General features: G+C 43.6%; 2 protein-coding genes across 3 annotated transcripts in view; one reads left to right on the top strand and one right to left on the bottom strand.

Annotated features, from left to right (window-relative positions):
- Positions 1-16,203, bottom strand: part of ak3 (adenylate kinase 3) — a 465,380-nt gene that overhangs the window by 162,499 nt on the left and 286,678 nt on the right. The gene's annotated exons all lie outside the window — the stretch shown is intronic.
- The window catches only part of atp2a2b (ATPase sarcoplasmic/endoplasmic reticulum Ca2+ transporting 2b), a 28,621-nt gene that overhangs the window by 8,733 nt on the left and 3,685 nt on the right, over positions 1-16,203 (top strand). For both annotated transcript variants that reach the window (XM_079524492.1, XM_079524491.1), the window contains 13 exons: positions 1,218-1,303; positions 2,230-2,385; positions 3,014-3,155; positions 3,985-4,151; positions 6,155-6,243; positions 8,205-8,307; positions 8,886-9,017; positions 9,175-9,294; positions 9,999-10,217; positions 11,224-11,347; positions 11,888-12,099; positions 13,181-13,401; positions 15,655-15,857. In XM_079524492.1, the coding sequence (XP_079380618.1) occupies positions 1,218-1,303; positions 2,230-2,385; positions 3,014-3,155; positions 3,985-4,151; positions 6,155-6,243; positions 8,205-8,307; positions 8,886-9,017; positions 9,175-9,294; positions 9,999-10,217; positions 11,224-11,347; positions 11,888-12,099; positions 13,181-13,401; positions 15,655-15,857 (1,974 nt within the window). The remainder of the gene's footprint in view (positions 1-1,217; positions 1,304-2,229; positions 2,386-3,013; positions 3,156-3,984; positions 4,152-6,154; positions 6,244-8,204; positions 8,308-8,885; positions 9,018-9,174; positions 9,295-9,998; positions 10,218-11,223; positions 11,348-11,887; positions 12,100-13,180; positions 13,402-15,654; positions 15,858-16,203) is intronic.

Raw genomic sequence — 16,203 nt, 5'->3', positions numbered from 1 at the left:
CACAACTGCCTTAATTGGTAGCAAATTCCAGGAGATATTTTAGTGATTCAGCTGTTTTTCTCCTCTTCTCCTTCCCCATTCATGGCCATGAAGTCTGTCAAAGGCTCCCTTGCAGTCCAGCACAGACATCGCACAGATTACCCACAAGCTCTCTTGCCCTCTCTCACTCTTATACCTTTTTTCCCCCCTTTCTCACCCATACACCCTTAACCCATTCAGGACGGGTAACCCCTTTTGGTGTTTTAAGCATTATGTTATGCTTTAGCTATTGAAAAATAGCAGATCTACAAGCTCATAGCGCAGCACTCGGTGCCGCGCTACGAGCTTGTAGATCCCTGTATGTAGGTCCCTGGAACTACATATTTTCAGATGGGGTCGGCGGTCAATTGTTTTTGGGGTCCTTGACATGAGAAACTACACACACATGCAGTGGTCTCATGGGACAGACAGTATATATGGGCATACCCGCTTTAGTCCCAGTGTTGTATTTGTCGACTACAACTAAGACGACAAATGTTCGTCGACTACCTTTTTATATTTTAGTCGACTAAAACTAGACTAACACTGAAACATTCCAGGTGACTAAAATGTGACTAAAACTAAATTAAGTTTCATTCCAAAGACTATTACTGAAATTGAAATTTGCTGCCAAAAACAACACCGTTTAGTCCCCATATATGGAGCTGACTCGTGGGTTGTTTATGGTCATGTCATAGTGACGTGGTTAGTTTATGTTGTCAATAGTGACGCAGCCGTGGTTTGACCCCTGTGTGTGTGTGTGTGTGTGTGTGTGTGTGTGTGTGTGTGTGTGTGTGTGTGTGTGTGTGTGTGTGTGTGTGTGTGTGTGTGTGTGTGTGTGTGTGTGTGTGTGTGTGTGTGTGTGTGTGTGTGTGTGTGTGTGTGTGTGTGTGTGTGTGTGTGTGTGTGTGTGTGTGTGTGTGTGTGTGTGTGTGTGATGAAAAACGAGTTAATTGTTAAAGTTAAAAGGGTGAATTTAACACGGCATCGAATTCATGGACCAAAAGTTACCTAAAACACTACAATAGTTTAAAAGTCAGTTTTTGACACTTAATTAGTCGGCCATGACGAGCCTGCTTGTTCAGCTACACAGTCTTACAATCAGTCTTCTAACCCTGAGAGTAGAGCTTATACCAACAATAACATCATATTTTTGCCGTCTTGTTGTGTAATTCTGATTGTATGACTTTATTCTTCAGGAGAGTCTGTGTCTGTGATCAAACACACGGACCCTGTGCCAGACCCCCGCGCCGTCAACCAGGACAAGAAGAACATGCTCTTCTCTGTGAGTCCTGCCCTCGTTTTTTTTATTGTCTTACTTTACAGTTGATGCACACACTAGTCTTCTAGTCTCAGTTTGCCGTCCTCTTACCAGACGGTGGCCTTGTGGTTAGAGTGTCCGCCCTGAAACTGGGAGGTCGGGGGTTCGATCCCCGGCCGGGTCGCGACATACCAAAGCCTACACGGGTTGTGCAGTCGACACACTGTGATTGGCCAGTTGCTGTGATTGACAGCCTAACCTTAACCTCAGTAAAACTATACTTAAACCTAACCTCAGTAAAACTATACCTAAACCTAACCTCAGTAAAACTATACCTAAACCTAACCCCAGTAAAACTATACCTAACCCTAACCTCAGTAAAACTATACCTAACCTTAACCTCAGTAAACGTAACTTGCCCAGGGGCGTGGTTATAAGCACAACCTGTGTAGGAATTAGTATGTAGCGGCTGGGTCATTCCAAAGAAAAAAATCACACCCGTGTGAACTGAGTGGTGTAAGGTCTTATATAGACTGATCAGCTGTGGTCTGACGTAATGTCTGACGTAATGAAATCACACCCGTGTGAACTGGATGACCATAGCAACCATGCACATTTCTTTGGTACGGACAGACACGTAAACGGACAGACACGTAAACTAACAAAGCCAGTTGTAGGAGTGGTTTACACCACTCAATAACAAAGCCAGTTGTAGGAGTGGTTTACACCACTCAAAAATGGGACCCAATGCCTCCCCTGCTTGGCACCTAGCATCAATGGGTTGGATTGGGGGGGGGGGGTCAAATCAACTAATGATTCCCGAGCGCGGTGCATGGCTGCGGCTCACCGCTCCCAAGAGAATATGGGTCAAATGCCGGAGAACAAATTTCACTGCGGTAACGTGTGTGTGACTAATCGTACGACTTTGACTTTCTTGACATTCCACACAGGGCACCAACATCGCAGCGGGCAGAGCTGTGGGTGTGGTGGTGGCCACGGGGGTCAACACGGAGATCGGGAAGATCCGTGACGAGATGGCGTCCACGGAACAGGAGCGCACACCCCTGCAGAAGAAACTGGATGAGTTTGGAGAGCAGCTTTCCAAGGTTTATCTTTTATTTTTATTTGTATTGTGTGTGCGGCGCCAGTGTTGTTTTCGTCGACTAAAACTATGACGAAAAATGTTTGACTACCTTTTTCCACTGACAAACTAAATGGAAACTAAATGAAAACTAAGCTATGATGACTAAAGCTAAGACTAAATATATTGACAATTTCGTCAACAAACTAGACTAAAATGTTAGGAAAGGACTAGTGGACAAGAGAAACAAGTCATTTTACACTTGTTCACATGCTGAAAATGGCAGATCTACAAGCTCACAACGCGTCGCAGACGCTTGTGAGCTTGTAGATCGGCTATTACGACAGCATCAATGACTGCCAAAATACATTTTAGTCGACTAAATGAACTGTAGATTTAGTCGACTAAAATCTTATGATATTTAGTCAACTAAAACTAGACTAAACACTAAAACATTCCAGGTGACTAAAATGTGACTAAAACTAAATGAAAATGTTTCAAGAGACTATGACTAAAACTAAAATAGAAATTTGCTGCCAAAAACAACACTGACGCTGTGCGCACCATATTTGTTTTGACTGACATGCCTGCCCTCGGGTATATGAACGACATTTGATCCCAACATGCCGCAATCTTATTATGTACTTTGAAAGGTTATTTCACTGATCTGCATCGCTGTGTGGATCATAAACATCGGACACTTCAGCGATCCCGTCCACGGTGGCTCCTGGATACGCGGAGCCGTCTACTACTTCAAGATCGCCGTGGCTTTGGCAGTGGCTGCCATCCCAGAGGGTAAGCCAGGGAGAGCCGGCCAGATATGTGACGACTAGGGCATTAAAAGCAACTAGTCGACTAGTTAATCCACTAGTCGACCTTGTTGGTACTAGTTGATAAGGGAATAAAAAAGGAGACTTTGTTTGTTTTTTTTACTTCCCGATTTTGTAGGCCTGAAGATCAGGTAGATTATAGTTAGTCTATTAGTTAGTTAGTCTATTAGTGCCGTAAAACACACCAATAGAGTGGCAGAACTGTAAGTACCACCATAATGCAATGCAAAAACAGAATATTTACAATATGTCGCTCTAAAACAAACTCTCAAAACAACTAATAACTATGGTAAAGAGATCAAATTGACATGATCAATGGCTCATGAGCAGCAACCCGTTAAAACACAAACGACTTTTCTTAACCCTAGTAATCTGCCCCTCTCTGCATCTCCCTGTGTATCTATAATCCCCTCTTCATCTTTATCCCACTTTGGGCGGGAACCCCTTTTGGTGTTGTGAAGCATTATGTTGTACTTTAGCCATTGAAAAATAGCAGATCTACAAGCTCGTAGCGTGTCACCGAGTGCTGCACTACGAGCTTGTAGGTCTGCTATTTTCTAAAAATCGCGAAAATGTGGTGCAAAAATTTGAATATATTCTTTCAGAGCGAACGTTTTTAACTCAAATCTTTGCTTCATATAATTTCGGGGGTCCTTGACATGAAAAAGTTTGAGAACGACTGGCATAGAAACATGGGTTTTTTCTTAACTGTCATGATTTTAGAAGACATTTGTAGAATCGAACTCTAAGGTCTAAATGGGTTAATAATGTCCCCCACGTTTTCCATTCTCCAGGTCTGCCCGCTGTCATCACCACCTGCCTAGCTTTGGGCACACGGCGCATGGCCAAGAAGCACGCCATCGTCCGCAGCTTGCCCTCCGTGGAGACTTTGGGCTGCACCTCCGTCATCTGCTCTGACAAGACGGGCACGCTGACCACCAATCAGATGTCTGTGTGCAGGGTAAGAGAGAGAATGGGATCATGACAGGACCAATCAGATGTCTGTGTGCAGGGTAAGAGAGAGAATGGGATCATGACAGGACCAATCAGATGTCTGTGTGCAGGGTAAGAGAGAGAATGGGATCATGACAGGCCCCAGGGGTGTGTTGACCACCAATCAGATGTCTGTGTGCAGGGTAAGAGAGAGAATGGGATCATGACAGGCCCCAGGGGTGTGTTGACCACTAATCGGATGTCTGTGTGCAGGGTAAGAGAGAGAATGGGATCATTTTCACTGTCGGGTGTAAAGAAGATGTTGGCTTGATGGCCCGGGTATCGGAGGAGACCCGAGGCTTTCTTCACCCTCCCAATGACTGATTGTGGGGGTTAGCAGAGATGGAGTACTTGTAGAGAGGCTGGGGAATTGGGAATTGGCTATACTAAATTGGGACTTGAAGGGGAGAAAATGTTTTTCTTTTGTCTTGAAGGGCATGTTTTGCACAATAACAGTCTTTTCATTATGTCTGCCCACGATCTCTGTGATTCATACAGTAGGCTACGTTTGTTTACCTCAGTCACTGATACTAAAATCTGATATTGTATTTTTTATTTTTTCTATGAACCTGTGACAGTTGACACCCATACTATTATAAAACGGAAATAAAAAGATTTTGAAAAGAAAGAATGGGATCATGACAGGCCCCAGGCCAGGGGTGTGTTAGAAAGAAAACCTTGCTCTGTAATGGAAAGGTATCTGTAGTGGGGATTTGCATGGTGAATGGACTATATATTACTCTTCGTGTGACCACCGCGCTCTGACTTTAGGTGCGTTACCCGTTGAAATCACCAGCTCAGTGGCCTTGTGGTCAAGGCTCATACATAGTCTGGATTTTCGGTGGTGGGGTGACCACCGAACTACAACATGACGTCACGAGCCGCGGTGAAGAGCAAACCACCGCTCCAGCCCTTCTCTCTGTTTTTACTCACCACCGCTCAACGTCACCTCACCACCGAAAATCCAGACTATGAATAGGCCTTTAGAGTGTCCGCCTTGAGACTGGGAGGTCGGGGTTCAATCCCCGGCCGGGTCATACCAAAGACTCTAAAAATGGGACCCAATGCCCTCCCTGCTTGACACTCGGCATCAAGGGTTGGATTGGGGGTATAAGTCCCTGCGACATACTAGTGTCATGTCCAGGGGGTGTACTTGTACATCAAGCTGCCTCACGCTACAGAAACAGGAGATAGGCTCCTGCCCCTATGGGCCTCATGGCTCGGCAAGGCTACTTACCCGATCAAATCATATCAAATGAAATAACGCTGATGGGTCACACACACACACCAAGACTGCATTTCAATAATTTATTCTTGCATGTTGGACAGGAGACAAACGTTTCGGCTATCCATCCTTCATCAGTGTGATACTGATGAAGGATGGATAGCCGAAACGGTTGTCTCCTGTCCAACATGCAAGGAATTGCTATAAGCAATATTATGTCAAAATTGTAATTACTTTTTAGTTTTTTTATTTGGGTATTCAGACAGCCAGCAATGGGTCACATCTAGGGGCCACAATCTGCATTCAAAGAATGTCATTGGTCGGGGAAAAAAAAAAACAGGCAGGCAAATCGACCAATGGCAAAGCTGCTAGGAAAATCTTTGAATGCAGATTGTGGCCCCTAGATGTGTCACAGAGACTACATTGTTTTTGGGAGTGTTTTACCCATTGCTGGCTGTCTGAATACAATTTTCTTTAAATCATTACAATTTTGACATATTGCGTATAGCAGCTTTAAAATTAGAATGTGTTAACATACTCTACCATACAAATGTGGACAAAATATAAATGTATTCACACAAATGTTCTATAGCACAGCTTTAATATGAACTTGCCATGTTCACATTTGTACTGTTGAACTGCTTGTGGTGTGCTGCCACCTGCTGGATGCAGTGTGCAACAGTTTGTCAATGCATTCAAGTTAACAGTTAAGTGTGTGTGTGTGTGTGTGTTTGTGTGTGTCCTAGATGTTCATCATTGACCAGGTTACCGGTGACAGCTGTTCTCTGAAAGAATTCACCATAACTGGCTCTACATATGCTCCTGATGGAGACGTGTGAGTATTTCAGCATCTCCCTCATCGGTTGCATGTCGGTCCTCTTCCCATTTAGACCCGAGGACGATTCTACAAATGTCTTCTAAATCCTGACGGTTTTCTGAAAATCCCAATGTTTCTGTGTCAGTCGTTCTCAAACATTTTCGTGTCAAGGACCCCCAAAAATATATGTAATTGACCGCCGACCCCCATCTGACAATATGTTGTTCCAGAGACCTCCCCCCCAGAAGCAAAGATATGAGTTAAAAACGTTCTGCTATTTTTCAATAGCTAAAGTATAACATAGTCATTAAAACACCAAAAGGGGTTCCCGTTCTGAATGGGTTAAGTTCAATGTACAAGAACGTCGTTTTTTTCTGCTTCTGAAGGAGAATTTGTTGGCAAAATGCACATTTCTGATGAGCTAGCCAATGTTTTTTAAAACAAAATCATAAATGCCTTAGTCTGTCTCTGCATGTTCTCAAAGTGAAACCAGTCCAACTTGTCATACAGTATCCTGTTATCCTGTAACTTTAACATAGCTTACTAATGTGAACATCGTCTGAGAAAGAAGTATATTTGCCATATAGAATGATCTACATTGCACCCCTTTTCGTGTCTCAGATGCGTGCATGCTGTTCCCAAACCGAAACCACAAGAACATGCCCCTGTCGCTGTGACTGCACTCGTTTTGGTTTACATGATAACCTAATTTAACCCATTTTGGGCAGGAACCCCTTTTGGTGTTTTCAATTTAGCTATTGAAAAATAGCAGATCTACAAGCTCATAGCGCGGCACCGAGTGCCACGCTATGAGCTTGTAGGTCTGCTAATTTTGAAAAATTATGAAAATGTAGTGCAAATCTTCGACTATATATTCTTTCAGAGCCAATGTTTTTAACTCAAATATTAGCTTCTGGGGGGTCCCTGAAACAACATTTTCAGATGGGGGGGTTTACATTACATTACATATAATTTCTGGGGTCGTTGACATGAAATATTGAGAACCACTGCTATAGAAACATGAGGTTTTTCAGAAAATTGTCATGATTTAGAAGACATTTTTTTTATTTCAACGTCAGGCCAAAATGGGTTCAAAATGCGCCACCGCTTGTCAACTCTATCGGTGAATGTCATGCCTGCCTGTGATTTTTAAATAGTAATGCATTTGTTTTACGATCTTGCACACGATGTGCTGGACATTGAGTGAAGAAAAATGAGCCCCCTCCCCATTTATGTATTTCTGTGTGTCAGCATGAAGTTAACTGGACAGGAGCTGTCCAACCTGGCACACAGTAACAATATATTGTACTACCTGCAGCTGTGCTTAACCCATTTATAGTATAGTCTCTCGAGACAGACTGTAAGGCACTGTTTTTCCTTTGTTTTGCCATTGGGTCCCCAGATTGACCCATTTATGACGCTGTGAAAAGGGTCTATTATTCATCTCTACAAATGGTGCATTTATATATGGACTAGACCTGTACGTGCCCGTCTGCCACCGGCCTACTTGAGAGCGATGCAACTTGGGAACCTAATAATACCTGTTGTCAACTTGTCATAGCACCCGGTTTAACTATCCGTCTGTGTCCCACATGGAGATCTCTGCCTGTCAGCCTGAGTCTGAAGAGTGCAAACTGCCAGTGAAAAGTGGAGTGGTTAAGTAATCAATTTGCAGGCAGAGGCTGGAAATTGCACAGGTGAGGGGACTTTGGCCCACTGGCAAGGCCTGACCAGAGGCCTTTTGAGGTGGTTCTGGAGAACCGTGGGTCCGACCGACTCTATAACAGGCACTGCACTCCCTGAGGGGGTGTGGAACACGTGTGTCGAATGTGAAGTCGGTGGGGCGAACGTTTCTCGAGTTACGTGCATTACAACCGTACGCACACGCAGACAGACGTGTGCGTATTTATAGTTAGCTGTGGAATACTGTATATTTATCAAACTATCTATTTGCTCACTGATCTCTCTGTTTTCTCTAGGTTCCATGACGGTAAACCAGTGAAGTGCTCCCAGTATGATGCCTTAGTGGAGCTGGCCTCTATATGTGCTCTCTGCAATGACTCTTCACTGGACTACAACGAGGTTGGTGGACGGACTACCATTGTTTCATCAGAGGCACTTGACTTGCTGGCAGTGTTGTTTTTTAACAGCAAATTTAGATTTTAGTTTTCTCTTGAATAGCTTCCATTTAGTTTTTGTCACATTTTAGTCACCTGGAATGTTTTAGTGTTAGTCTAGTTTTAGTCAACTAAATCTACAGTTTATTTAGTCGACTAAAATTTATTTTGGTGGGCCTTGATGCCGTCTTACTGGCTGATTTTACACTTGCTGAAAATAGCTACTACCTGCTATTTTTAGCAAGTGTAAAATCAAAGTGTAAAATGACTAATAATGGATCTTTTGTCCACTAGTCCCTTCCTAACATTTTAGTCTAGTTTTTATTTGTTGACGAAATTGTCAATATATTTAGTTTTAGTTTGTCATCATAGCTTAGTTTTCATTTAGTTTTCAGTTAAAAAAGGTAGTCGACGAACATTTTTCGCCTTGGTTTTAGTCGACGAAATCAACACTGCTTGCTGGGTTGTTTGGTTCACTGTTTGGTTCTAATGGTGAAATATATCTCGAGTCCTCGTCTTATATTATTTCCTGCTAATTTCTAGGCCAAAGGTGTATTCGAGAAGGTTGGTGAGGCCACAGAGACGGCTCTCACCTGTCTGGTGGAGAAGATGAACGTCTTTGACACGGATGTTAAGAACCTCTCCAAGATCGAGAGGGCCAATGCCTGTAACTCTGTAAGTAACCAGTCAGTCAAACTCTCTCCACAGGAGGCAAAGGTTAAGTGTGAGCTCTCTGTGCCGTTTAACCTTGCTTAGATGAGATAATGAGACTCCAGACAGATATCTATGTTGTACTCATCTTGTTGTGGTTGCGTTATACATATGATTCTAGGTGATTAAGCAGCTGATGAAAAAAGAGTTGACCTTGGAGTTTTCCAGAGACAGGAAGTCCATGTCTGTGTACTGTACACCAAACAAGGCCCGCTCCTCCATTGGCAAGATGTTTGTCAAGGTAAAGTACAGAACGCAGTCCAAAATGGTGTTTGACGTGCAAATAAGTATTGATTTTAGTAAGAAATCTTCAAAAATGCTAAATGTTTTCCTTTCCTATACAATCTGGGAAAACCACAACAGTATAATTTTCCAGTGACTTTTTTTTTCTTTCTTTTTAATCTCCACCAGACCTTAACAGTGCGTGCATGTTTTCTCTGTCTGTCGAGCCTGTCAATGAGCAGCTAATGCCGACACTGCTCAACCCAATGGAGTGAAACGCACATTCCCGTTTCTTGTCTTTTCAAAATCTTTTTATTCAGGTTTTTTTCTAAAAGAAGCCCAGGGGCAAGTATTAAACAGACATAATAAAATATAAAAATAAAACTCAATCCCCTATCCCCACCCCCACCCATATTCCCAATGATAGTCGTTAAATCAGTCTGGAGAAAATAAAAAAATATCCCCAGTAGTTTAAATTGTATTCCGTGTCAAAGTAACTGAACTCGTCGTTTCACTTTTTTTGAGTGGTTCACACGGGTGTGATTTTCACTTTCCCCCTGGATTGCTTGAATCATGGTGCAACTGGCCATGAAGGCCATGCTCATAATCTGCCTGACAACATTTTCAATGTTTCATAAATAAAATACAAATAAATCCCATTTTTAGTCCTGGTATTCCTATAGGCCTACAGTACGTCTGATGTCTCTGCTTCCTTCCTTACAGGGTGCCCCAGAGGGAGTGATTGACAGGTGCACTCACATCCGTGTTGGTGGGGACAAGGTACCGCTGACCGCTGGCATCAAGGAGAAGGTGATGTCGGTGATCAGGGAGTACGGAACGGGGAGGGACACCCTACGCTGCCTGGCTCTGGCCACGCGGGACAACCCCACGAGCAGAGAGGACCTGGTGCTGGAGGACTCGGCCAAATTCATTGAGTATGAGGTAAACCAGAGTGACCGGCGTTTCAGGTGTGGGCATTGTGGCCGTCTTAGAATAAATATTTGGGTGGAATTTAGTTTTCACCAAACATAAATACAAGTGCATGAACAAACAGACACGTAACTAACAAAGCCAGTCGTAGGAGTGGTTTACACCACTCAAAAATGCTGTTGTGGTCATTGCATATGAGCACAGACATGAGAAACATAGGCTTAGGCACATAGGCTGTGGAGTAGAATCGTATTTTTTAATTTTAAATTTTTAAAATGGCCAACAGACACTTGGGCAAATAATAGCAGCCATTTCTGGATGGTTTCCAAAAATATGAACGACAATTGGTTTTTAAAGAAAAAGCAACTCAAAATCATTTATTAAATGGCGGGGTAAGTGATTTGTATTCATTAAAATGTATTAAGGTATATTCACATAACCATCAATTTGTTTAGTAATAGTGGTTTGCCCGAGAGGGGAAAAAATGACTGCTTTATCCAGAAATAAATATTGGTACACTCTGACACAGCTAGAGGAGAACCTGTGCATGCGTTTCATAGGCTTTATACTATGATTGTAAGTTGTAACCGTGGGGGGGGGGGGGGGGGGGGGGGGGTATACTGTCGTGATATGACTGTTTAAGTTGTAACCGTGGGGGGGGGTATACTGTCGTGATATGACTGTTTAAGTTGTAACCGTGGGGGGGTATACTGTCGTGATATGACTGTTTAAGTTGTAACTGTGGGGGGTATACTGTCATGATATGACTGTTTAAGTTGTAACCGTGGGGGGTATACTGTCGTGATATGACTGTTTAAGTTGTAACCGTGGGGGGTATACTGTCGTGATATGACTGTTTAAGTTGTAACCGTGGGGGGTATACTGTCGTGATATGACTGTTTAAGTTGTAACCGTGGGGGGGGGGTATACTGTCGTGATATGACTGTTTTGTACTCAAGGGAAATACAGTGAGAAATGTCAATGATTTGGATTGCTCTCCTTTTCTTGTGTGTCCCAGACTGATCTGACGTTTGTAGGCTGTGTGGGCATGCTGGATCCTCCCAGGGCAGAAGTGGCAGCCGCCATCAAACTGTGCCGCAAGGCAGGCATTCGAGTGATCATGATCACTGGCGACAACAAAGGTAGGAGCACACTTTTTTTATAATGTACACTTAAAGGAGAATTCCATACTAGAAGGCTTTCTTACCTTTAGTTCTAGTTGTTACGTCCCTACTAAAGAGGTCCAGGTGTTAATTTGTGCAAAAGCGCATTATTGGCTATTTCCCCTACCATAAGCCCTCAATGAATTGCCCTCAATGAATCGCTTATTTCCATCGCTCAAAAATCAATTACTTTTGTATATATCCTCTCTTCATAATGAAAATAGTATCCCAAGTGGCACACTTTACTACTTATTTCGATGAAAATAAGCAAATTAGCACAAAAACCCAACCCCCATTGAGGGCTTATGGTAGCCAATAATGCACAAAATAACACCTGGACCTCTTTGGTGGGGATGTAACAACTACAAGGTAAGAAAGCCTTTTGTATGGAATTCTCCTGTAATGACTAAATTGATAAATTGATGTAAAAAAAGAAAAAAAAAGAGAACTAATCAATAAATCGGGCGAAAGTAGGCTATAATGTATACTGATCAATCTAGCGTTCCTCTGAACCTCCAGGTACAGCTGTGGCGATCTGCCGACGCGTCGGCATCTTCCGCGAGGACGACGACGTCTCGAGCATGGCCTACACGGGCCGCGAGTTTGACGACCTGTCGCCCGCTGCACAACGGGAAGCGGTGGTTAAAGCCCGCTGCTTCGCCCGCGTTGAGCCCTCGCATAAGTCGAAGATCGTGGAGATCCTGCAGTCCTTTGATGAGATTACCGCTATGGTACGGACAAGTCACTGTTGGCTTTGCTAGAAATTAGATATCAGTTTTCTTTTCTGTTAACCCATTTTGACCTGAGCTCGATTCCACAAATCTAAATCATGACCGTTTTCTGAAAAACCCTATGTTTCTGTCTCAGTCATCTCAAACATTTTCATGTCAAGGACCCCCAAATATATATGTAATTGGCCGCCGACCCCCATCTGAAAATATGTTGTTCCAAGGACCTCCAAAAATATATGTAATTGGCCGCCGACCACCATCTGAAAATATGTTGTTCCAGGGACTTCCCAGAAGCAAAGATTTGAGTTGAAAACGTTTGCTCTGAAAGAATTTTCACAATGTTTCAAAAATAGCAGATCTACAAGCTCGTAGCACGGCACCAGCTTGTAGAGCTGCTATTTTTCAATAGCTAAAGTATAACATAATGCTTAAAACACCAAAAAGGGTTCTCGCCCAAAATGGGTTTTAAATACTTGATTATATTGCTATTCAACCTGTGACTTGAGTGTGTTGTCATGTCCTGCTCACAGCTACAGTGTAGCTTGTGAAAAATCCCGAGAAAATGTCACCAACAAACTATACACCATCAGACAATTTGTCGATTTGTAGTTCTTCCAGTATAGCCTACTGTACATGATTTCCTGTTCAATGTAATCTCCAGTACAGTATGTAGGTCGAAACATCCAGACCATTTCGTCAACACATAAAAAAACTAGATTAAAATGTTAGGGAGGGACTAGTGGACAAGAGATCCAGTAGAAGTCATTTTACACTTGGTTGCATGCTGGAAATAGCAGATCTACAAGCTCACAGCTTGTAGATCGGCTATTTTCAGCAAGTGTAAAAACAGTCATTACAACGGCATCAAGGCCCGCCAAAACACATTTTAGTCGACTAAATCAACTGTAGATTTAGTCAACCAAAATCGTATGATATTTACTCGACTAAAAAACTAAAAACTAGACATTAGACACACTAAGACCCGGGTGAGTCTAAAATGTGACTAAACCTAAAATGAAAACTATTCAAGAGACTTATAACTAAAACATTTTTTTTGCAATACTCTCGTTCCTCTTCTCAGACTGGGGACGGAGTGAACGATGCGCCGGCCTTGAAGAAGGCGGAGATCGGCATCGCCATGGGCTCAGGCACCGCCGTGGCCAAGTCGGCCTCGGAGATGGTGCTGGCCGACGACAACTTCTCCACCATCGTGGCGGCCGTGGAGGAAGGCCGCGCCATCTACAACAACATGAAGCAGTTCATCCGATACCTCATCTCCTCCAATGTGGGAGAGGTCGTTTGGTAAGGGAGGAGGGAAGGGCTTTATAAATAATAATAATACAAAAAATACAACCTCAAGACCCCCCCCCCCCCCCCCCATTCCCACTGGCATGTAAAGTCCAGTAATAAACTGGTAATTTTACCATTTTAGCATCGGAATAGGCACTTGTGCGCTTGCACCTGTTATGATCTTAATGTTGGAACAGACTGTGGCTGGCAATTATTCATGATTAAAAAAACACAGTTCGAGCCTTTCGATTTTAAAACCTACCTATTTGTTTGGTAGATGAATGCACTACTTCATCGTACAAGAGTGTCACAGAAAAGTAGTGACAATAGCACAACTGATCGTGACAGACACGTAATCAGAAAATACTGGTTTTTGGACACATGGTTTCCAATATTGTATGGCCGTAAACCTATAATTTAACTAGAACTGCACTCTGTCGAAGTGCGTCGACCGCTACAAACTTTCAAATCTCAGCCTTACTTACAAAATGTTTCAATATTGGTTAGCTAACGGGTAACGTATGTATATGTAAGTTGTATATATGTAAGTTGTAAGTTGAAAAGTAGTATATTGTGGTCACTTGGGTTGTTTTATGCGTATGCCGTGGTGTGTGTGTGTGTGTGTGTGTGTGTGTGTATATATATATATATATATATATATATATACTGATTTTGAGTGTGATGTAATGAAGATATGTATCAATGACGGGATTTAACCGGCTTTCGATGGTGACGTAATAAAGGTGGGTTTCAGGTAGACATTACCTTTAATCCACCCGACACTGAAACATATCTGTATTACGTCACCATCGTGAGCCAGTTATACCCCGGCATTGGTACATGTCTTCATTACGTCACCGGCGTGAGCCAGTTATACCCTGGCATTGGTACGTCATTACGCCACCGTCGTGAGCCAGTTATACCCCGGCATTGGTACATCATTACGTCACCGTCGTGAGCCAGTTATACCCCGGCATTGGTACATCATTACGCCACCGTCGTGAGCCAGTTATACCCCGGCATTGGTACATGTCTTCATTACGTCACCGTCGTGAGCCAGTTATACCCCGGCATTGGTACATCATTACGCCACCGTCGTGAGCCAGTTATACCCCGGCATTGGTACATGTCTTCATTACGTCACCGTCGTGAGCCAGTTATACCCCGGCATTGGTACATGTCTTCATTACGTCACCGTCGTGAGCCAGTTATACCCCGGCATTGGTACATGTCTTCATTACGTCACCGTCGTGAGCCAGTTATACCCCGGCATTGGTACATCATTACGCCACCGTCGTGAGCCAGTTATACCCAGGCATTGGTACATGTATTCATTACGTCACCGGCGTGAGCCAGTTATACCCCGGCATTGGTACATGTCTTCATTACGTCACCGGCGTGAGCCAGTTATACCCCGGCATTGGTACATGTATTCATTACGTCACCGTCGTGAGCCAGTTATACCCCGGCATTGGTACATCATTACGCCACCGTCGTGAGCCAGTTATACCCCGGCATTGGTACATGTATTCATTACGTCACCGGCGTGAGCCAGTTATACCCCGGCATTGGTACATGTATTCATTACGTCACCGTCGTGAGCCAGTTATACCCCGGCATTGGTACATCATTACGCCACCGTCGTGAGCCAGTTATACCCCGACATTGGTACATGTCTTCATTACGTCACCATCGTGAGCCAGTTATACCCCGGCATTGGTACATGTCTTCATTACGTCACCATCGTGAGCCAGTTATACCCCAGCATTGGTACATGTCTTCATTACGTCACCGTCGTGAGCCAGTTATACCCCGGCATTGGTACATGTCTTCATTACGTCACCGTCGTGAGCCAGTTATACCCCGGCATTGGTACATATCTTCATTACGTCACCGTCGTGAGCCAGTTATACCCCGGCATTGGTACATGTCTTCATTACGTCACCGTCGTGAGCCAGTTATACCCCGGCATTGGTACATGTATTCATTACGTCACCGTCGCGAGCCAGTTATACCCCGGCATTGGTACATCTTCATTACGTCACCGTCGTGAGCCAGTTATACCCCGGCATTGGTACATATCTTCATTACGTCACTCTCAAAATCAATACCACGGCATACGCATCGAAGTGCCGGACAAACCACATTACTTGCGCACTCTGCTTGCGCAAGTAAAGACGTCACGAAAGACGGCAGACATTTTCTTTTCCCCCTGCTACACTATAGCTTTATCCCACCTCTTAACTATACTTGTACTTTGTGTAGTATCTTTCTGACCGCAGCACTGGGCTTCCCTGAGGCCTTGATCCCCGTCCAGCTGCTGTGGGTCAACCTGGTGACCGACGGTCTACCGGCCACCGCCCTGGGCTTCAACCCCCCTGACCTGGACATCATGAACAAGGCCCCGCGCAACGCCCGCGAGCCGCTCATCTCTGGATGGCTCTTTTTCAGATATCTGATGATCGGATGTAAGTGGAATGAGTATTTTCTTCTTGACTAAATGGAACCAAAGAACGTTATTATCACGTCTTTGATTCAGATTTTTGTGTATTTTGTCATGTTTTGTTCACGCTGCAATAACTGTGCCATAAATTGCACAAGCTTACAGTGATTTTTCTCCACATTGTCCCTACAGAGCATTCACAGTCTCGCCAAGTTTATGAAACTCAAATAACTGCTAATGCAAACTTTTGTTTGGTCATCATGACTCATAATCAATGAAATGCCATAAGATCTACAAGCTCACAGCTGTCAACTGGAAAATGGAATCGGTTACGTTGGAATGCAATATGACTAATTGACTATTGCCTAATA

This window comes from Electrona antarctica, assembly GCF_951216825.1.
Source record: "Electrona antarctica genome assembly, chromosome: 16".
NCBI classification, from domain to species: Eukaryota; Metazoa; Chordata; class Actinopteri; order Myctophiformes; family Myctophidae; genus Electrona; species Electrona antarctica.
Note: the sequence above shows the minus strand (reverse complement) of the source record. Positions and strands in the feature narration are given on the sequence as shown.